This window comes from Dipodomys merriami, unplaced genomic scaffold, assembly GCF_024711535.1.
Source record: "Dipodomys merriami isolate MVZ:Mamm:240054 unplaced genomic scaffold, mDipMer1.0.p SCAF_11, whole genome shotgun sequence".
NCBI classification, from domain to species: Eukaryota; Metazoa; Chordata; class Mammalia; order Rodentia; family Heteromyidae; genus Dipodomys; species Dipodomys merriami.
In genome coordinates this window covers 18,868,431-18,891,289 of record NW_027202382.1, presented here as the reverse complement: position 1 = coordinate 18,891,289, position 22,859 = coordinate 18,868,431, and the positions used below count along the sequence as shown (strand labels likewise).

At 38.1% G+C, this 22,859-nt stretch overlaps 1 protein-coding gene across 4 annotated transcripts in view; it reads right to left on the bottom strand.

Annotated features, from left to right (window-relative positions):
• Positions 1–22,859, bottom strand: part of Tgfbr1 (transforming growth factor beta receptor 1) — a 65,352-nt gene that overhangs the window by 31,156 nt on the left and 11,337 nt on the right. For all 4 annotated transcript variants that reach the window (XM_070010612.1, XM_070010603.1, XM_070010594.1 and 1 more), the window contains exons 2-3: positions 10,823–11,068; positions 6,370–6,600 (exon numbers count right to left, since the gene is read on the bottom strand). In XM_070010612.1, coding sequence (XP_069866713.1) covers positions 6,370–6,600; positions 10,823–11,068 — 477 coding nt within the window. The remainder of the gene's footprint in view (positions 1–6,369; positions 6,601–10,822; positions 11,069–22,859) is intronic.

Genomic DNA, 22,859 nt, shown 5'->3' with positions numbered 1-22,859 from the left:
ACACACAATGTAGAGTGACTTAGTAGTTGTCCTGAAACTCTACCTTTAAGGAACTTAAATGTCACGAGGAGATATAGACTACATTTACAAAACAAAACAATAAATAAAGTAGTACAATAAAATAATCCAGAAACTCCTGCCTGTAAGGTCAGGGTAGGCATTGTAAATTAAGTTCAATTTGACTGTCCTTTACCACAGGGACAGAACCAAAGTAGAAAAAAGAAATACAACAGGTAGGAAAGGTATGCAGTAGAGGCAGGTGATAAAAATGAACAAATAGGGCTGGGAAGGTAGCTCAGTAGTAGAGCGCTTGCCTTGCATGCCTGAGGCCCTGGGTTCGATTCCTTAGCATCACATAAGCAAAAAGAAAAAAGCCAGAAGTGGTGCTGTGGCTCAAGTGGTAGAGCGCTAGCCTTGAGCTGAAGAGCTGAGGGACAGCACCCAGACCCAGAGTTCAGGCCCCACGACCGGGCCCCCCCCCCCAAAAAAAAAGAATAAATAGTGCATGTTTCAGGAACCAGTCTGATTAATTAAAGAGCCATCAATGGAAGGGAAGGGAGGTTATCACCAGAACATGAAGAGCAATGAAGGATAGTGTAATGACCAATGAGGTCTGTGGATAAAGAGAACCCATTGAGATTTTTCAAAAAGGGCAATGATTAGGGAAAAGTAGTATTAAAATCTTATTTTAGAAAGATGACTTTGGTAAGATGGGAAAAAAATGATAAGAAAATCAGAAAAACACAGAAATAGCCAAATACTTGTGGCTGAAATCCTGATATCCTAGCTACTCAGGAGGATAAGATCTAAGAATCACAGTTTAAAGCCAGCCTGGGCCAGAAAGTCCATGAGATGTTTATCTCGGACTAGCCACCAAAAAAAGTCAGAAGTGGGACTATGGTTCAAGTGGTAGAGTCTATCCTTGAGCAAAGAAGCTCAGGGATAGCACCAAGACCCTGAGTTCAAGCCCCAAAAATGGCACAAAAAATAAACAATATTGAAATAACCTTGATTTAAGTTTTAATAAATTTTATCATAGAAACTGCTTCAAGACAGACTGAAGACTTTCTATTAAGTGGCCCATGTGACACAAAAGCTGAAGGAATGATACAAAGTAGTAGGAAAGTTGTTTTGTTTTTAATAAATGACCTTGCTTTACTCCAAAATACCTATATTCAAATATAGTCTCATACTTACTTCACTTAAAAGAATTTACTTGTCATCTACATATTTAAGAGATGTTATATTTGGGCCATGACCAGTGGCTTAAACCTTAATCCTAGCTACTGAAATCTGAGAATTGCAGTTCAAAGCTAGCCCAAGCAAGAAAGTCTTAGCCTTGAGTTAAAAAGCTCAAAGACACTGCCCAGGCTCTAAGTTCAGGTCCCAGGACCAGCAGAGAGAGAGAAGACAGGAGAGGAGAGGAGAGAGGGCAAGGGGGAGGGGGGGGGAGGAAGTAGAGGAGAGGAATGGGGAGGGGAGGGAAGAAGAGGCGAGAAGAGAGAAGAGAGAGAAAAGAGGGAAGGAGAGGAGGAGAAGAGGAGAGGGGAAGAGTGGAGAGGGGGAGGGGAAGAGAAAGGGGAGGAGACAGAGAGTGTTTTTAAATTTTGTTGTTGTTGTTCGGTCAGTCATGGGGCTTGAAATCTGGGCCTCAGCTCTTCAGCTCAAGGTGAGTGTTTACCACTTGAGGCACAGCACCGCTTCTTTTCATTTTTTTATTAACACAAATGGACTTCTGGAAGTCTGATGTGCTTTAATCTATTGCAGTAATTTGTCTTCTTCTCCTTCTTTATGTGGTACTGAGGAATCGAGTACTAGGCAAGCCCTCTACCACTAAGCCACATTCCCAACCCAAGAGAAAGATATTCTATATTTGGGACAATCACTTAATATCTTATTCTCTATTCATGAAAGAACTGTCATTAAAAATACACTAACATAATTTTCTATACTAGTATTTTATTTACACAATATATGTAGACATAAATATGGCATTTATAATTTATATTAGATCTATTTACTAGATCAAATTAGCCCAAAGACAGTAAATTATCTACCCTTTGATTCTCTGATATGAAATGCTTCTAAGTCCAAATGTAGTCAGAAATTAATCAGAAATCCTTCTCTTTTGTTTTTAAATTTCTCAGATGGGTCTTTTCTTCTTCTTGTATATCCTCCAAGCTAACAGTCTAATATAAAACAATTGTTTTATGTACAAGGAGACCTCTAGATAAAAACAGATCTGTGAAAAAACATCTGATTTAAATAAATCAAGGAACTCTATACTATGAGCAACCAACTTCTAATCATTATGTGCTTTTTACTGTAAATGACTCACTAAATTTTCTTAAAGCCTCATATACAAGCCACATCACACACTTAAAAGTATATTGAGGAGTTCACTTCGAGAGATTAAATTGAGAGGATACAAATGAGTAATAAAGAAAATATTACACACAGGAAGTCCAGAAATTCCCATCAGGTTTAATACTTGTATAAATAGTAATGTTCAGGAAAGATTAACAGGAAAATGAGAAATGTTGCCTTCCCCTTCACACTGGATTCTAGAGGCAGAATTAAAATTAAAAACCAAATTTAGATTCATGATATTCTCTATTGGATTTAACCCATATGAATACCTAAGCATGTTTTTAAATAACAATTTTCTTCTAGTGACAAAAATAAGCATACTAAATTTAGATTACTATATTACTCTGTTTCCCCTTCTTAAAAACTGTGAGAGGAAATTGCGTATATAAAACCTGAATATAAGATCTGAATAATAGCCGGGCGTTGGTGGCTCACACCTGTAATCCTAGCTACTCAGGAGGCTGAGATCTGAGGATCGCGGTTCAAAGCCAGCCCGGGCAGGAGAGACTGTGAGACTCCTATCTCCAATAAACTACCAGAAAACCGGAAGTAGCGCTGTAGCTCAAGTGGTAGAGTGCTTGCCTTGAGCTGAAGAGCTGAGGGACAGTGCCCAGGCCCAGAGTTCAAGCCCCACGACCGACCAAAAAAAAAAAAAAAGATCTGAATAATAGACATAAAATACAAGCAACCACAAGCACACATAAAATCTAACAAACACAGACCTCATTCTTTCAAAAACTGGTATATGCTTTATAATTACAGTTTAAATATGAGTACATATACAACCTGTGACTAAAATTAATACAAGAGATTAGGTTATCTTCAGAGAGTTGCTACAACCCAGTTCTTCACAGTCTTCCCTGTCTTTCTGAAGTTAAAAGTACATTCTTTGAGAGGTAGAAATAAGGTCCTTCCTCAAATATGGTCTGGTAATGAGTAATGAACATGTGGACTCTAAACAGGAAATGCTTTGTTTTACCTTTTCCTCAATGAATGAAGAACTAAAAACAGTATTATGAATAATCATTTTGCGTATTCACAGGCATGAGTCTTATGCACAAGGTAGCAGTAGGTTTTACAATTGTAAGGGAAATGGATTTTTCTGCCATTGTTCAAGAGAAGATAATTTCTGCTTGAAGAAGTTCACAGAGAAAGAGAAAGGCGGCTTTTCTGGATGTGACTCAATTTTACCAATTGTTTTCACAACAAATATCTTGTCTTAGTCAAACTACACAATAATCCGGTAACATTCACTGGTCATAGCTTTTAGTTTAAAGATGAAATAAATGAAGCATGAGACATCAGCTAACTTGCCCAAGGCTACAGAAAAGCAAATGATGTAGACAAAGATTTGCAAAGCAAGGCATAAAAGGAAACAGAGAAGCTTTCAGACAATACAGAGCTATGATACCTGATGAACCTTGAAAAACACATGAAGTGAAAAAGAATAATTTAATTCTTCATGTCTATATTTTAAAAGGCAAATATAGGCTTGTTTAGAAATCAATGCCATGCACACATTCATGCTTTTAATTATTTAAGCGAGCTTTGTGAACATGAGCTGCTTTGATTTCCCTAGGTACAAGTTGGCAACCTGTTAGAGGATTTAATTTCAAATGATCTTCAGACACCCCAGTTTTCTGTGACTTTTAGATAAGAATAACTTATTTTTAAAAAAACAAAAAAAATTATTTGGGAACCATTTGAACTAACTCCAAATCAATGAGACACACACACACACCTTAAAATGCCCAAAGATCATTATCTTCAATACTCAAGCTGCTCCTTCTTAGTCTAACCTGTAATTTCCTTATTCCCAAACTGGCTCAAGGAGCCCCTAAGGTTGCCTTCAGGGCTCCAGGAAAAGTCTGCGTGTGTTCAGGGAAAGAACAAGCTAGTACTGAATATATACTGTCAAGTTTTACAGAAGGCTTCAGATCAAAGAATAAGTTTCCTCATGGTACTTAAACAAATGTACTGATATACATAAGCATAAATATATATTAACTTCCTTAAAATATAGACATTTTTCATTATATGGGCTTTCCACATCATTAATATGATTTTGTGTTTCAAGGCTGCCCTTTTCTGATGCAGATAGTTTTCAAAAGAGATATGTCATTGTAAAGTCCCAACAAATTGCTTTATTTTTAATAACAGAATGTGTTCTGTATTTCTTTTTTTTTGGGGGGGGGTCCGGTCGTGGGGCCTGAATTCTGGGCTTGGACACTGTCCCTCAGCTTTTCAGCTCAAGGCTAGCGCTCTACCACTTGAGCCACAGCGCCACTTCTGGCTTTTTTCTATTTGCTTATGTGGTGCTGAGGAATCAAACCCAGAGCCTCAAGCATGCAAGGCAAGCGCTCTACCACTGAGCCACCTTCCCAGCCCCAGTATTTCTTCTTTTGATTGTTCATTTGTTTGAGACAGGGTTCCACTATTAAGCCCAGTCTAGCCTCACACTCACGGTACTCCTGTCTCCACTTCCCAAATGCTGGGATTACAGGCATGTGACACTGTGCCTGGCTTCTTTTCTGTATTTCTCATGAAGAAATAAAAGTTCAAAGAGGAAATATAGCCTAACCAAGCTCACAGAACTAATTAGTAACCAAGCTTATACTGGAATTTGAAGGCCAAGTATCAAATTCCAAAACTGCAGTGGATAGGGATATGTTCCACCCTCAGTATCCTTCCCAACCACATGAAAGAAAGGAAAAAAAAAAAAGTAAAAGACACTTCCCTCTCAGTTTAAAAGTGAAATATTGCCGGGCGCAGGTGGCTAACACCTGTAATCCCAGCTACTCAGGAAGCTGAGATCTGAGGATCACAGTTCAAACCCAGCCGGGCAGAAAAAGTCCATGAGACTCTTATCTCCAATAAACCACCAGAAAACTGGAAGTGGCACTGTGGCTCAAGTAGTAGAGCACTCACCTTGAGCTAAAGAGCTGAGGGACAGTGCCCAGACCCAGAGTTCAAGCTCCAGGAGACACAGACACAGACACAGACACAGACACAGACACAGACACAGACACACACACACACACACACACACACACACACACACACGCGCGCGTGTTAAAATTTACCTTGGTATTAGTATTATTAGTATTATTTCTGATCCCATGAAAATCAACAGAAAAGTAAACATCTCAGGGGCCATGTGCCCACAAAACTATATTAAATAATAAAGTGGTTATATTTTTGTCTGAAGGAAATGACTAAGAATTCACTGGTTTAACTAAAACAACAACAAAAAACACAGACCTGATAAAATAACATCCCAATTTCAACACATTTATATCATGCCAACTTTTGCATACAAAAATAAAGTTGCTAAACAGTCCTGAATAGAATGGGTAGCTGCAGATAATTTAAACATCTTTGAACTTAGCTGGGCGCCAGTGGTTCACACCTATAATCCTAACTACTCAGGAGGTTGAGATCTGAGGATCACAGTTTTGAAGCTAGCCTGGGCAGAAAGGTGGTGAGACTCCTATCTCCAATAAACTAGTCAGAAAAAGCCAGAAGTGGGGCTGTGGCTCAAGTGGTAGCGTGCTAGCCTTGAGCACAAAGTGGCTCAAGGACAGTGCTCAAGCCATGAGTTCAAGCCTCAGGACCGGAAAAAAAAAAAAAAAAAAAAAAAACCTGAACTTCAGCTTCATATAATGAGAACAGTTGCCCTCAGCCTTTCTACCTCATATATTCATGAAAAACAAATGAGATTATATGAGAATACTCTGAAAGTAATACAACTGTGGAGCTGACTCACTTGTTCCAAGAACAAAAAAAGTAAGCTCCAATTTATCTACACTTAATTAGCCATAGTCAACGATAGACAAAGCTTAACGACTTTTATTAGGCTCAAACCTGGAATAATATGTCTTAAGGTTTTAATAAATACTAATAAATACTATAATTGAGTAAATACTATAATTTCAACAATTATAATAAATACTGTAATTTTAAAAACTCCATAGAAAAAAAGTAAAACAATTACATTACCTGATCCAGACCCTGATGTTGTCATATCATAAATTAAGTCTTTTAACGTAGTACCCTCTGAAATAAAAGGTCGATCTAATGAAGGATCCTCTTCATTTGGCACTCGATGGTGAATGACAGTGCGGTTATGGCAGATATATACCATCAACATGAGTGAAATACACACAAAGCAGACTGGTCCAGCAATGACAGCCGCCAGCTCGACTGGACCAAGGCCAGGTGACTGCTTCACTGAAAAAGGGACCCAAGTGAAATAAACATCAACAATAACAAAGCACTGTATGTAGTACTCACATCTTCCTACTTCCCCACCTTTCCTAACTGCCTATTGCCACCACTTAGCCCCAGAGCTTCACTGGAACCACTCATGGGACTCAAGGCCAGAACAAAATGTATCATGTAGTCTTTCCTCACTGGGTTCCCTTTTAGGACCACTAGCTGTCAGCACCCTCTCACTTCTTCCCATGGTCTCCAGACATCAAAATCACAAGGCCAACCACCACCAATACCTTAGGACCATCCACTTGTTACTAGTATAGGAACCAGTAATATGAAACTACCACAAGTATCTTTTAAAGTCATCTTTTTTTTTTTCCTTAAGTACTTGTGCCTTATCTTCTTATTCCAAGGCCAGTATATGCTTATGGCAAGGGAGAAAAGATGTATAAATACAGATAAAAAGCCTGAAAAATTACCGTCTTCCTAACCATCCTGAAATAATTCACATTAAGATTGTTACCTGTTTGTTTTTTAAGCAAAATATATCCTTTTTTTGGGGGGGCGGTCAGTTGTGGGGCTTGAACTCTGGGCCTGGGCACTGTACCTGAGTTCTTCAGCTCAAGGCTAGCGCTCTACCACTTGAGCCACAGCACCACTTCCAGTCTTCTGCTGGTTAACTGGAGATAAGAGTCTCACAGTCTTTCCTGCCTGGGCTAGCTTTGAACCACAATCCTCAGATCTCAGCCTCCTGAGTAGCTAGGATTACAGGGGTAAGCCACTGGCACCTGACTATATCCCTTTTTTTTTTTTTTTGTTGGTCGTGGGGCTTGAACTCTGGGCCTGGATGCTGTCCCTCAGCTCTTCAGCTCAAGGCGAGCGCTCTACCACTTGAGCTACAGCGCCACTTCCTATCCCTTATTTTTAAAGTAGAGTTTTGTACACATATATTCTTCTTAGACTATTTTAATCACCTGGGCTTTTGAGTCCCAACCATTTATTTTCTTATAATCTCTTTTTAATAATCTTGTATATTATTTTGGATACATGTTAATTACAATTATTCTGACAGTCATCCTAAGCTTTGCTGATTTGCTGTTTACCACCATTTTTTAAATATCATATCTTTCCTATTTTTGAGATCATCATTTGGATTACTTTAGGGAGAAGTACATCAATATCCACTGAATACTTAATTATCTAAAGATGGCTATTGTTTTTGTATATGAAAAATCTTGGTTTATTGACAGATTTTGGTGTGACAATCTTTTACATCAGTTATAGCTATATTTGTTACCTTTTTATAGGCTAACTAGTGTCTATATGATTTTTTTCATTCTTGAAAATTATTCTAACAACTATAATTTGTTTAAATATTTTTCACTAATCTTGCTTGATCTTTTCTGAATGCTATGTTATTTTCCAAAACTATAATAAGCATTTTGGATCGCCAAGCTTTGTCCTCCATATCTTCATTTGTTCACTTATTGTCTTTTTCTCTAAATTGATATAAAATTATATAATCCCAACCTGCTGTTTGCTCTCAACATTATGTTTATTTAAAACATAGTTTTAAAAAATATAGTTTCTCTAAAATTATAAAATGTCCTTATTTTGTAGTGAACAACTGAAGCAGACCTTGGACTGCCTCAAAGTTCTTCTTGAGCGAATGCTAAGACTATTTCATAGGATAACAATACGCTAATTTATCCAGTTCAGTCTGTCTTCCCCATCTTTGAAAGCTCCAAATCTTTTTCTTTGGTAATTTTTGCTGTTTCCTTACTCTGGAGTTGGAAATGAGGACTTTATTTACCATTAAAAATGAAGTAACTTCTTCACAATATCCTACAAATCTCTATTCTACATTTTAAGCTCAAACAGTGGAAATGCAAAATTCAAGAATTACCATTTTCTTTGACATATTAGAATTATAGGTGCCTACATAATGTCACAAAGAAATGACAGCTAGTGAAGTCATAGTAGAGGGCTGCCTCTCTTTCATAACTGGCAGGACTGTGCTTTTTCCTCTGAACTAAAGCAGTACTTCTTACTTTAATCAACATAAAACTTGTACCATCGCTAAGTAATTGATCTGTTCCTGAAACAATGAAACCAAACCAACTTACTTGCCAAGGAGAGTTCAGATTTGCCCTTACAGAATAATCTCATTCCCAATTCCTCAGTCTAAGGTACTGGTGGGTTTTTGCTAGGGATATTTTTATTTACATCTTGTATGATAAATTCTTAAATCCTTAAATCCAAGCAAGCTTTCCAGTTTCTCACTGGCAAGGAAAAAGGGAAAGCCCAGGTGTATGGTAAGATTAGTAAGTGCACTCTAGCTAGAAAAATCACTAGGCAGCTAGAAAAACACTAACTCCTGACACTAGTCTAGTCATTTGTATAAAAACCACAGCAATTCCTCACAAGTGTTGGCATGTGATGAAATTCTCCCGTTTAGCCTGCTTATGTTAATATAAGTTTTCCCCCATTTTTATATTCCTCAATTATTACAGTAGGAATGTGGGGCTTAGGAAGAGTGATAAACTTTAACTCAGAACTTTAAAATTAATCCAATCCTAAGACTCAATTTAGTCTTCAAAGTGCTGGTTCTACTAAGACTTTCTAAAGTGTCAAATATGAGTGATAACAAAAACAAAAAAAAAGTTAGCAATCATATATAGTTAGTTTATATGGAAAGGTCATAAATAAGGTGAAACTACAAAGTTAAAAACATCTTTAGAGGGCTGAGAAAGTGGCTCAGTGGTAGAGTGCTTGCCTTGCATGCATGAGGCCCCTGGGTTCGATTCCTCAGTGCCACATAAGCAGAAAAAGCCGGGAGTGGCACCTGTGGCTCAAGTGGTAGAGCGCTAGCCTTGAGCTGAAGAGTTCAGGGATAGAGCCCAGGCCCACAGTTCAGGCCCCATGACCAACCAAAAAATAAAAAAAGCATCTTTAGAGAAAAAAATAAAAAAAAACCTCATCTAGACTGTTCAGTGCTGCTGTTAATCCCTTCCTGTTAAAAGCTGATTTAAAAAGTAGAATCAGGACCCACTGCAACAATGAGATGTACAAGTCATTATGTGGAAAAATGAACTTAACAACTTTGGTGGGGAGTGGGGGGATGATTGGGTGGGGAAAAGGGAGGAGTATGGGAAGGGACGGGAAGGGGAAACAATGAGGAGGCAACAATGTTTGATAAGAAATGTACTCATTATCTTGGCCATGTAATTGTAACTCCTCTGTAATAAAAATAAAATAAATAAATAAAGTAGAATCATACAATAAAAGAAAACAGGGGCAGGGAAACAGGGCTTAGTGGTAGAGTGTTTGCCTTGTATGCATGAGAAGGGTGAGTTATATGATTCCTCATACACATAAACAGAAAAAGCTAGAAGTAGCACTGTGGCTCAAGTGGTAAAATGCTAGCCTTGAGCAAGAGAAACTCAGGGACAGTGCCCAAGCCCTGAGTTCAAGCCCCAGGAAAAAAAAAGAAAGAAAGGAAGAAAGGAAGAAAAGAAGAAAGAAAGAGAGAGAGAGAGAGAGAGAGAGAGAGAGAGAGAGAGAGAGAGAGAGAAAGAAAGAAAGAAAGAAAGAAAGAAAGAAAGAAAGAAAGAAAGAAAGAAAGAAAGAAAAGAAAGGAAGGAAGGAAGGAAAAGGAAGGAAGGAAGGAAGAAGGGAAGGAAGAAGGGAAGGAAGGAAAGAAAGAAGAAAACTAAAGAGATTCACTCTAAGGGGGGGAAAAAAGGATATTCCTAAGGACATACTGTTCTGTGGGACTCATCAAAGCTCACTTTTAAAAGGCTATTTACCTGCTTTAATGCCTATCCAGTAGTCAAAATCAGGTTTACTCTTTTTTTCTTTTTTGGTTGGTCGTAGGGCTTGAATTCTGGGGCTTCCCTGTGCTCTTCAGCTCAAGGAAAGCCCTCTAGCTTGAGCCACAACACCACTTCCAGTTTATCTCCAGTTAATTGGAGATAAGTCTCACGGACTTTTCTGCCCGGGCTGGCTTTGAACCATGATCCTCAGATCTCAGCCTCCTCAGCAGCTAGGATTACAGGCGTGAGCCACAGGTGCCCGGCTCATGTTTACTTTTATCTGTAATACAATCAAGTAACTTCTTCCTCTACCTTGAACAAGTTGGACTAGGTAATTTCTAAATCCCTTCCAGTTCTGAAATAATATTTAGAGTCTAAAAGCTTTCTTATACAGAAAATAAAAATGTTACAGAATGACTTACCAGTAGTTGGGAGTTCAATCTTATTGCAGTGGTCTTGATTGCAACAATATGTTGTTGTAACAACTCCAGTTTTTGAAGAGGGTGCACATACAAATGGCCTGTCTCTTGGAATTAGGTCAATTTCAGCTATACACATGCTATTGTGTATAACTTTATCTGTGGTCTCTGTGACAGAGACAAAACAGAGCCCATCCGTCACACAGGTGAAATTGTCTTTTGTACATAGGTGGCAGAAACACTGTAATGCTAGAAAGAGAACAAGACTTTATTAGGGGAAAAAAAAAGCAAGATTAAGTGTGAAATGATCCAACATTTATTCTGTTAATATATTTTTTTTTGTATTTGTGTGGTGATACTAGGGCTTGAACTAAGAGGCTGGATACTGACCCTTAGCTTTTCACTCAAAGCTGGAATTCTTGTACTTGAGCCATAGTCCACTTCTGGCATTTTGGTGACTATCTGGAGATGGAGGCTCAAAGAGTTTCCTACCCAGGCTGTCTTTGAACTGTAATTCTCAGATCTCAGCATCCTGAGTAGCCAGGATTACAGGTGTGACCAACAAGCACCCAGCTGTTAATATATTCTTGAACCTATTATCATACAATTGGTATTCACTGTTCAAAACACAAAACTCTCCATTGCTCTTAAGAGTATCCAAATTCTGCTAAGAGTCATGTATCTGTAGAAATCCAAGGAAATAGTGAAATTTTGCAGAAACCCAAGGAAATAAGTGAAATTTTCACCCCAAGTATTTCCTAAGTATTTTGCTTCTAAGTACAGAAAACAAAAACTGTCATATAAAATTTTGTTGAGGTATAATAAGCATTTGCCCTCCCATTTGAAACAATGTACATTTTTTAATGGTTACATCTCCCAAAACTGTGAATTCACATATACCCCAACTGAGGAGCAATGTGTGAAAACACTACCACAAGACTCACTGTAGATTGGAAATGCCATTTATGGTAATGTAGGATTTATGGTAATGTAGTAATGCATAGTGGGCCAAACACTTTCTATCTGTCTTTGTGCAAACTACTGAGAAATTTATATATTCTAGCTAGCTTGGGGTCACTATCACTGAATGAAGTCAAGCAGACTATATCAGTAGCAACTCATTTACATTCCAATCGCCTACACAACATAGCTACAACTGGAGACTATAGCTCCGTTTATAGCTACTTAAAATTTTATGAATCACTGTAGAAATGACCCCTTTAGGATAGTTTAATTATTACCAACATCTCATCTATATAGATACAAACTCTCTCAGCCATGCTCTCTAATGAGTGTGCCCTGAAGTACAATACTTTACCCAGTAAGAATGTAAGTTCTTTAAGGCCACGGACATATGTCAATCATTCCTTAAGTCTACCATCTAACACTAGGTCTGATACACAGCAGCATTAAAAAAAAAAAAAAAAAAAAAAGAACTTGTTAAATAGCTAGCACATAGGTACTTATATTTCACTGTGGTTTCCTGAAGCTACAAAGCAAAGATATGTCCCTAAATCCAGTAAGACTTTCAAATGACTACTCACTGGCATGGAAAAGGGAAAACTCCGCGTGTATGGAATGGGGTCTCTAGTATGAAACAAGAGGAGGTCCACTATATCTACAAAAGAAGCAGCTAAGCAGACTGCAGGTCAGGAGCATAGCAACTCCCTGAACATTTACTGTTCAACTCAGAAGGGCTGAGCTGCTCAATTCTATACCTTCCCAAAAAAAGACTTGTCTTCAGAACTGGCCTTGACTAGTTCCTGGGACAATCTCTGAATCTCTGGAATATTATCCTTGATAAGAATATTTCTGTCTGCCTTAGGGCCTGGCTTGTAGTATCAATTCAATAAGTTAATTTATACCAGTGATGTGATTACCTAGTTTTGCTGTTGGGGTAGGGCCCCCTATGGAAGAAAGGAGAAAGCCTTCCTCTCCCTCCCTCTCTTTCGTGGCTACCATAATGTAGTGGCTCTGCTCTGCCACCCTCTCCTTGCTATGATGGATAGAAACCTCTAAAATCATGAGCAATATAAATCCTTCCTGCCTTATATTGCTTCTGTCAGGTATACTCTAACAGCAATGAAAAATCTGATTAAAACAATAACTGACCTCTCAGTAATAACTCTAGACACCAAGGTGCAGGTAACACCATGTGCTGTCACATGTCATTATTAAAGAGAAGGAAGAACTAGATGCCTGTAATAGTACCTACTGAGGAGCTGAGATCTCAGAATCACAGTTCAGAGGCAGCCTGGGCAGAAAAGTCCATGAGGCTCTTATCTCCAACTAACCACCAAAAAGAGTCAGAAGGGGAGCTGTGGCTCAACTGGTAAGAGTGCTAGCCTTGAGTAAAAAAAGCTCAGAGACATATCCAGGTTCCAAGTTCAAGCTTCAGGGCCAGCACAAAAACGATATGCTAGTGGAAGAAGTCACCTGGAACATTAGCCTGTTCTCTCTAGGACTGTCTTTACCTTTGCTGATTTTAACCTTGTATCTTTTCACTGTAATAAACCATAGCTATAACTTATTATAATAGCTTTTCTGAGTCTGATAAATCCTTCTACCAAATCACTATACCAGAAGGTGGTCCTGGGGCTACTGAACTGACAAAAATGTCAGATTTTCCTGAAGCAGCTACTTTTTAGTTGCTGGCAAAATTTATACTCTAGTCTATTATCTTTTTGTATGTTTCGTGAGCGCGTACGCGTGGTGTGTGCGTGTGCGTGTGTGTGTGTGTGTGTGTGTGTGTGTGTGTGTGTGTGTGTGTGTGTGTGTGTGTGTGTGTGTGTGTGTGTGTGTGTGTGTGTGTGTGTGTGTGTGTGTGTGTGTGTGTGTGTGTGTGTTTACTCAGGGGCTATTGCTCTATTACTAGAAACAATCTCCAGTCTTGCTTGCTGTTGGTAAATGGGAGATGGAATTTCACAGACTTTTCTGTACAGGCTGGTTTCACAGCACAATCCTTCATACTTCAGCCTCCTGAGCAGCTAGGATTATGAGCCATGGGCACCCCTCCCCACCCCACCTTTAACAGGCCAGCAACGTTTTGCCATAACCATTAGAAAAAAATTCTTTCTTCATAAACAATTCAACTATCTGACTTAACTCTTTGCAAGTATGAAGGAAACTCAAGAAAAGTACAGGAGACCCAGGAGTGGTGATACACTCTTGTAATCCTAGGATCTTGGAGACTACATAAGATGATTGTAAACTAGAGGCCATCCTGAGCTATATAGTAAGATCTCACCTTAAAGAACAAACAAATGAATAAGCAAAAAAAAAAAAAAAAACCCACCATAACAACAAAAGTACAAGAAAAAGACATAACCATAAACCTATTTAAACAGTTACAAGAGACAGTAGTTATTCATATTGATATTAGGTGGTAAGTGTAAATTCACCGAGTACAATTTCCTAGGGAAAGACTTTGATCTAGGAATTTATGGACTGGCTTCAGAATACATGAATCCCATGAAACTAAAAGCCAAATGTTGCACATACTTGCATTTTCAAGAAGTTCTATAGAATTCAACAGAACAGAGTGGTCTGTAATTCAGAAAACATTAAGACCCTACCACAAGATGTTATTATCCTCCTCCCCGAATGTCCTTACTCTTGAGTAGTTGGTCAATTGTGTTTTGTTTTTTGTTTTTTGTTTTGTTGGTCGTGGGGCCTGAACTCAAGGTTTGGGCACTGTCCCTCAGCTCTTCAGCTCAAGGCTAGCATTCTACCACTTGAGCCACAGCACCACTTCCGGCTTTTTCTGCTTATGTGGTGCTGAGGAATCAAACCCACGGCCTCATGCATGCAAGGCAAGCACTCTACCACTGAGCCACCTTCTGGGCCCCTCAATTGTGTTTCTAAGCATTACCTTTATCAGTTACTCCACCAAAAGCTTTGAGTACTTATGCAGATCATTATAATACAATGCAGTAACTGCAACTGTCTAAAAAATCCTGCCATCAATACTCTTAAGTTCTAAAATCAACATGGCTGCTCCAGTATATATGAGGTAAGTGCTAAACAAACATCTTCTGTTCAATTAAGACTTATAAGGGGGTGGCAGGGTCAGAAAGAGAGAGAAAAATGAGGGAGGGGGTAACAAGTTTGACAAGAAATATACTCACTACCTTACTTAAGCAACTGTAATCCCTCTGTACATTACCTTGACAATAAAATTAAAATAAAGACTTTTAAGGATCAAAAATTTCTTATCATTATGATCTATCTTTTTATAACCTTGGTCTTTACCTGATTTAAACAAACCCTCTTCAGCCTCTCACCCTTTAAAAGCCTATTCAACTCCTTTTAATTTGTTCCCACATCCCTCTGCATGCTTCAGGATAAGCACAAATCCATATATTTATAGTTTGTCATTAAAGTATCTTACATTACCCTGGGAAGGGCATGTTTTGTTTTGTTTTGTATATTCTTTGAATTATGAATCCCTACATAATGCTCAGAAAAATATCTGCTAAATTACTACTTTCCCATATCACAATCATATCAGAAAGGAGGAGGAAACTAAGAATTAAGTACATATTTTCATTTCAGAGATAAACTAAAAATAATGATTAATATTCTGATTGTAAGTAACCACTATCTCAATAAACACTGTTACTAAACTTTTACTGCTGCTTCTGCAACTGTGTGTAGAGCACATTCAGACCAAATGTCCTTGTGGCATATTATATACAAGCTTTACAGTAATTCTGCCAGAGTAAAAGATACAAGGGAAAACTTGAATCACAGACATATAGAGTAAAACAGGCATGGTAAATTCCGAATAGACTAACACCCAATATCACATATATACACTATAATAAGTCTTCTGTGAATCCTGTCCTGGTAATACAATTTGCAAAAACTCATTAGTAGGAATGTGACTGTAAGTATTCTATGTCATTTTTCCATTTTCACTTTCAGCAACAATGGGTTTAGAAAACCATTTAATGAGGATTTAATAATTCAATAATGCTAGCTCTGTCTTCCAGGGAACAAATGACACCTCATTAAAACTGAGATTTGAAGAATGCTTGCTAGCAAGTGTTTTGGTTAGATATAAGGTCTCATTACCCTAAACTGATCAACAAAGCCCAAAAGTCATTAATACCACCTTGTACAATACTACTGATGAGAACAGGCACTTGCAGGTTTTATTTTACAAAAGTTAAAATACTGAAAACACTATCTCATTTATATTTGTAGCTTTTATTGTCACTGAAGGTAAAATACTTAGACAGATTTAAAATGAAATCAGGCCTAAGGCTATGTTTTTCTACTATGAAATCTAAACATCATCTGTCACACTGAACAATTCTATTAATTTGAATTTTTTGTAGTTTTCTTTGTATTTAATTTACAGATATGGTTTACAGTGGTAAATAAGCCAGAAACATATGGGTTTTATGTCTATAGTTTCATGTCTGTATCATTTAAGAAACAGCATGAAAAACACATTCTGTGCCTTTTCTTTCAAAGAGGTCATTATGGCAAACTTGAAAAACTCACTGCTTCAAGGTTTCTCTTACTACTCTTTCAGTAAGAATCTTTTGATAAGAATAAGTCATGTTTACATAGACAAATAAAAATACCATATAACAAAGATTACCCAGGCAAGGATAAGAATTTTTTTTTTTTTTTGCCGCTAACAGTCTTTATTGAACACAAGACTGTAGTTACGTATAGTAAAATGGTTCAGGGGAAAATTAAAACACAAATTTAAGGATTCTCTTGAACCCAGATGCTGAAGTTCCTATTTCTTAAAGGATAAAATTTACTTAATTAAAAGACAGATCAAAATCCTGGACACCTCCCTCTCTGTTCTTCTATTAAACTAGGGTTTTGTTTAAATTTGTAAATGTTTGTGAAGGGCAAATGTACCTTAAAAAGGTACATGACCTTCCACTACCCCAAAACCCAAATCCACTCCACAGTACTAGGCCATCAGGTTGACTCATTTAATTCTGCAATCATTCATTGGGCAACGCTATTTTCAAGGTACTATGTAAGCTATTATGGAACTTAAGTAGCTCACCAGGGGGGAAGAATAAGGATTACACAGATACTTAAAAACCCAGAGTCAAAACAAAGGAGAGGGTAACAATGCTCGATAGGAAATGTACTCATTACCTTACTCGTGTAACTGTAACCCCTCTGTACTCTGCACAGTATCTATACAATAACATATATTAAAAAATAAAACCCAGAGTCCCAAAGGAGAATAATCCAAGTACTTTAACCCTGCTGAGGTAGGAGAGGAAGAAAAGCTTTACAGCAGTTCTAGGCCAGTCTGGACTACACAGCAAAACTCTGTCTTAAAACACACACGCACATGCACACGCGCGCGCGCGCGCACACACACACACACACACACACACACACACACACACACACACACACACACACACACACACACACACACACACACACACACACACACACACACACACACACACACACACACACACACACACACACACACACACAGAAGAAAAGCTTTACAGAAGTTCTAGGCCAGTCTGGACTACACAGCAAAACTCTGTCTTAAAACACACACACACACACACACACACACACACACACACACACACACACACACACACACACACACACACACACACACACGTTTGATTTCACAATCAAGGTCAAAAGAAAACTTCAATCTCCCAGAAAGAAAAGTAATCTTTCACAGCCTTGTCTAGCCACAGAGGATATCCAACTTTCTAAATAATTGTAAATGAGAAAGCTATCCTGACTGCATTTTTTCCTTAGTATTAGGATTTCATCTTTGGTCACTAGATCATGAATTTAAATAACTATTCAAGATGCCAACCATAATATTTCATCAGCAAAAATGAAAACAAATCCAAACTAGTTCAAAATCTTATTCAGATAAACATGATACTATACATTAACACATTTTGAAATTAACACACATTATATAAACACATTATTACATGTGATAAATGACATTGTTCCAAATGTGATTTTTATCTGTAGTCCAACAATGAAACATCTCTGCCCAAAAAACAGTGCACAAAATCCCACTTTAGGATCCTGGATTGACAAAATAACATAAAACCTTGAACTGAATATCATCTACTTGTAATTTAGTTGTCATTTTATGAAAAAAATCAGAACTTTAGAATATCAAAATAATTATAACACTATTATACCCAGATCACATGTGGATATGAATTTCCACTAGACTGTCTTCATGAACATAAATAAAATACATGTATTTTCTATACTGGTATCCCCATGCTAAGTAACCCTACACTTCATGTATGGATTTCTAGACTTTCTGCTTGATAGCAAAGAACCAAACACCTGCTTGGTCCCTTTCCACTACAATGTACAACTTTGTTTCCATACCTAAATCTCTACTAGCAGGCACAGCTTTCTTAATTCCAAGATGCACATGTCTGCACGTTTTTAACATTTCTAAAATCTGAATACATTTCACAATTAAGGTCAAAAGAAAGCTCCAGCTTTCTGGGCAGAAAAGTAAGACTAATGAATAGTTACAACACTGCAGGAGGTATTAGTCATTCAGTCATTATCACTTTGTTTGCAGTGTTCTGCAACTGAAGTTTAACTTAAGTTTATTCCTAACTAAAATTCCTGCACAAAAATCAATTGCCAGTAAATCAGTATTTTGTTCCTAGATCTTGGTGTAATATGCAAGACTATCAGAAACCAAACACTACCATGTTAGAGGAAGTAATGCCATATAAAAACCAGCAGGAACTTTAGGGTTGTCTACATTGTATTATAGTACAGGTGATAATTCTCAAGGAGATCCTGGCTCTTGATCACAACTACAGAGCATTAACCATGGTTACTCCATTTCAGTGTGTCTGAAGGTAACATATGGAAACACTCTTGCTTCTACTTAATGCCAGGATTGCCAAGAGTTGGTTTAGAAGCCCATATTTCTTTCTAGAGAAGCAGAGAGGTAAATAGCCAATGTATAATATATGGAACTGACAATTCTTTTTTTTAATTTTTTACCATACTGGGGTTTGAATTAATTTTATTCAAACACTTTAATAATCGTTCCTTTTCCAAATCTTGGTATTTTGCCCTCTGTATCCTTCCATCATCCATATTTCTCAATTCAGAACTCCACTCAAACATCTCTCTAAATTTTCTGACCTTCCAATTGAATTCAGTGTGCTTTATGGATATGGGACAAAGAGAAAACTTCCTCTTACTGACACAGTATATTTTCCTATTTCCTTTGCACTGGGCCCTTTGCTACATCTCAACTCTATCTAAACTGTCTGGCTTTCTCTTGCACTGTAACTTCATATTGTAACTGCTTCAAGGAAACATTGCTAAGCTTATCTAGATGTTGGGTAAAGCCAAGTCAAAACCAAATGCACCATTATTTCTCTAAGATCATAATTTTAAAAATGGACTCTTGAAGCCAGGTGCTGATAGCTCATGTCCGTAAATCTAGCTACTCAGGAGAGGCTGAGATCTGAGGACCACAGTTTAAAGCCAGCCCAGGCAGGAAATTCTGTGAGACTCTTATCTTCAATTAACCACCAGAAAACCACTGGTTTTGGCACTGCGGCTCAAGTGGTAGAGTCCCTTGAGCTGAAGAGCTCAGGGACAGTGCCCAAGCCCAGAGTTCAAGCCCCACAACCAACAACAACAACAACAAAAAAGACCCTTGAAGGATTCATAGACTCCTTCTTGCTGTGATATCTCAGCAATTTTAAAAGAAAAAGGAGGAAGATTTCTTAGCAAATACCAAATTCCAATCTTTCACCATCCTGACTTTGTTGATAATGTCTATTAATTTCCCTTACCCTACCCACTAACACACACACACACACACACACACACACACACACACACACACACACACACATTTACTTCACACCACAACAAAAGATGAAGGTGAAAGTTAATACATGACAAATTCTCTCAGGCACTAATGACAATTCTTCTATCATCTAGTCAATACTATATACTTTACCCATTTTTCCATTCTCAACACTAAATCATATCTGCCCCTTTCTCAAAGAAACCATTCCTTTCTCTTTTCTCCCTCTACCACCTCTAGGTTGAAGCATATCAAGTAGATTACTTTTTCTGCTTATTTCTGTAGACCAGGCTAAGGTCTAGGCTATCTACTCCCTCCAGTGTACCATTTGGGGTTTATTTCTCAAATGATCTAGTCGCTCTTCTCAATTCTACCTCTTTAGGATTATCCTGCAGCAAACATGTCAAAGTGAGCATGTCAAAACAGTAACACTGGGCATCAGGGACTCACAACTATAAACCTAGATACTCAGGAGGCTGAGATCTGAGGATATCAGTTCAAAGCCAGGCAAGGAACTCTGCATGTGACTCTTATCTCCACTAAACAACCTAAAAAGCCAATAGTAGAGCTGTGGCTCAAAACTCAAGTGGTAGAGCATGAGCCTTGAGTACAAAAGCCAGTGCCAAGGACCAGAGTTCAAGCCCCAGAACCGGCACTAATATATGTATATATTATCCCCCTCCCCTGGAAAGACAAAATAGGTAATACCAGATTCAAAGGAAAGGAACTAAAGGTCTAAGGGACAGCGGTAGGAGCAGACTTCACTACATATCCACTAATACTTTTTAAAAATGTATGAACTTCAAAAATCCAAATATAGCCGGGCGCTGGTGGCTCACGCCTGTAATCGTAGCTACTCAGGAGGCTGAGATCTGAGGATCAAAGCCAGCCAGGGCAGGAAAGACCGTGAGACTCCTATCTCCAATAAACCACCAGAAAACTGGAAGTGGCACTGTAGCTCAAGTGGTAGAGCGCTCACCTTGAGCTGAAGAGCTGAGGGACAGCGCCCAGGCCCAAAGTTCAAGCCCCACGACCAACCAAAAAAAAAAAAAAAATCCAAATATATAGTACATCTATTTGAAGTTCCCCATATTCCCTTCAAAACTCTAACTCTGACTATTCATCCTATAGATTACAATCTCTTTATGCCAAGTCCAAAACTTTATGTGCTTTCTGGAAACAATCTGCCAATATATACTAAAAAGCCTTTACAGATCTTACAACACCTTTTGATCCACAAATTCACCTTAAAATTTAGTCTAAAGAAATAGTAAGAACCAAGTGTGGTAATTCATGCCAGGCTGAGATCCAGAGGATCTCAGGTAAAAAGTAAGATCACATCTCAATAGAAGCTGGGTATTGTGGTACACCTGTTAACCCTGCTACATAACAAGTGTAAAAACAGTCTAAGCCAACCAGAGAATAAATATGAGACCCTAACTGAAGCAAAAATGGGTGTGGCTCAAGTGGTAGCTCATCTGTCTAGCTCTACCACTTGAACTTGAGTCCCTGAGTTCAAAAACAGCAATAATTATAATAACCACAGATTAAAGCAAAGACACAGTAAGTATGCAGATTTCTTATTTTATGAATTATAAAAATTATATAGTATTTTATAAATTATGAAACTACCAATGACAATACAATAACTATAAATAATTATGATATAATCATAATTAGAAGACTACGTAACCATTAAAATTGACATTTTGAAAGTTTGTTTAAGGATAGGGAAATGACCATATTACTAATGGAACAGTGGACAGGAAGCAAAACTGCATCAGTTATGTCTCTGTCAGAAGTGTCTTAAGAGCTACATCAATGTAATCTAGATATGTTCTCAAATAATATAAAGAAAAACAAAAAAATTATCAGATAATCTTGGTGGTGTTCTCCACCAAGTAGAACAAGACAAAGAATTCAACCCTGGCTTTTTAGAAGACACAAGTGGCTGTAGGAGACATTGTGACTTGGCTGCATGAATACAGAGGTGTGGTGATGATCATAAATAATAGTGACAGATGATTCTGAGCTAATGAGTAAGGTATAAAATCTGAGTTATAAGGAGAAAGTGGTAACCTCCCACCAATGAGTACAGAGATGGTTAACACCTGGCCTTGCAAACACCAAAGGACCCAGTTGAAGACATGAGTTGGGGATGCTATGTAAATAATTTTAGAAGCAGGGTACAAGGCCTAAATGCCTTTCCCCAGAAAAGCAAAGTGTGTGCAAAAATAAAAGTTTACCCCTTCAGGAATGGTAAAACCTGAACAGAGAGGACTGTGATGAAATGATGCAACTCCTGCCTTTAGTTCACAAGGCCAAGAACAAAAAGCCACCAACGAACAGTGGTGCCAAGTGCAGAGAGACACAGGAAGGGGAAATTTCTCTACAAGATGACACCTGAAGAAGGAGAAGAAAGAAAAGAAAATCATTTGGAGAAGATAATGAGAACAAGTAAAAAACAAAACACTGATAAAATTTCAACATACCATAATTTTTAAAATCTCAAAAAGCGAAGCTATTCACATTAAGGAAAAAGCATAAAGAAAGCATTGTACTTCAGAATCCATAAATGACAGCTTTCCCTTGGAATCACAAATAAGAAAAGGGTAATTATCACTCTATCTCCTCAGCAATGTGTTTAGGTCTCACCAAATGCAGAAAAAAAAGAAAAAGGAACACAAGTACAGAACTGTCATTATTTGCAGATGATGCACTGTATTTATAGAAAATCCTGCCGGGCGCTGGTGGCTCACGCCTGTAATCCTAGCTACTCAGGAGGCTGAGATCTGAGGATCGCGGTTCAAAGCCAGCCCGGGCAGGAGAGACTGTGAGACTCCCATCTCCAATAAACCACCAGAAAACCGGAAGTGGCGCTGTAGCTCAAGTGGCAGAGCGCTCGCCTTGAGCTGAAGAGCTGAGGGACAGCGCCCAAGCCCAGAGTTCAAGCCCCACGACCGACAAAAAAAAAAAAAAAAAAGAAAATCCAAAAGAAGTGAGAGTAGAGGGTCGCATCAACAGTTCTAACTACATGGGAGGCATTGACTTCCATCTCCACCAAAAAGCTGGGCATGGTGGTGCAAGCCTGTCATCACAGCCACACAAAAATTATACGTAAGAGAGATGGTGGTCCAGGACAGCCCAGCAAAAAAATATCTTGCAAAATAATTGTCTTCACTGAAAAAGACAAGAAGCTGG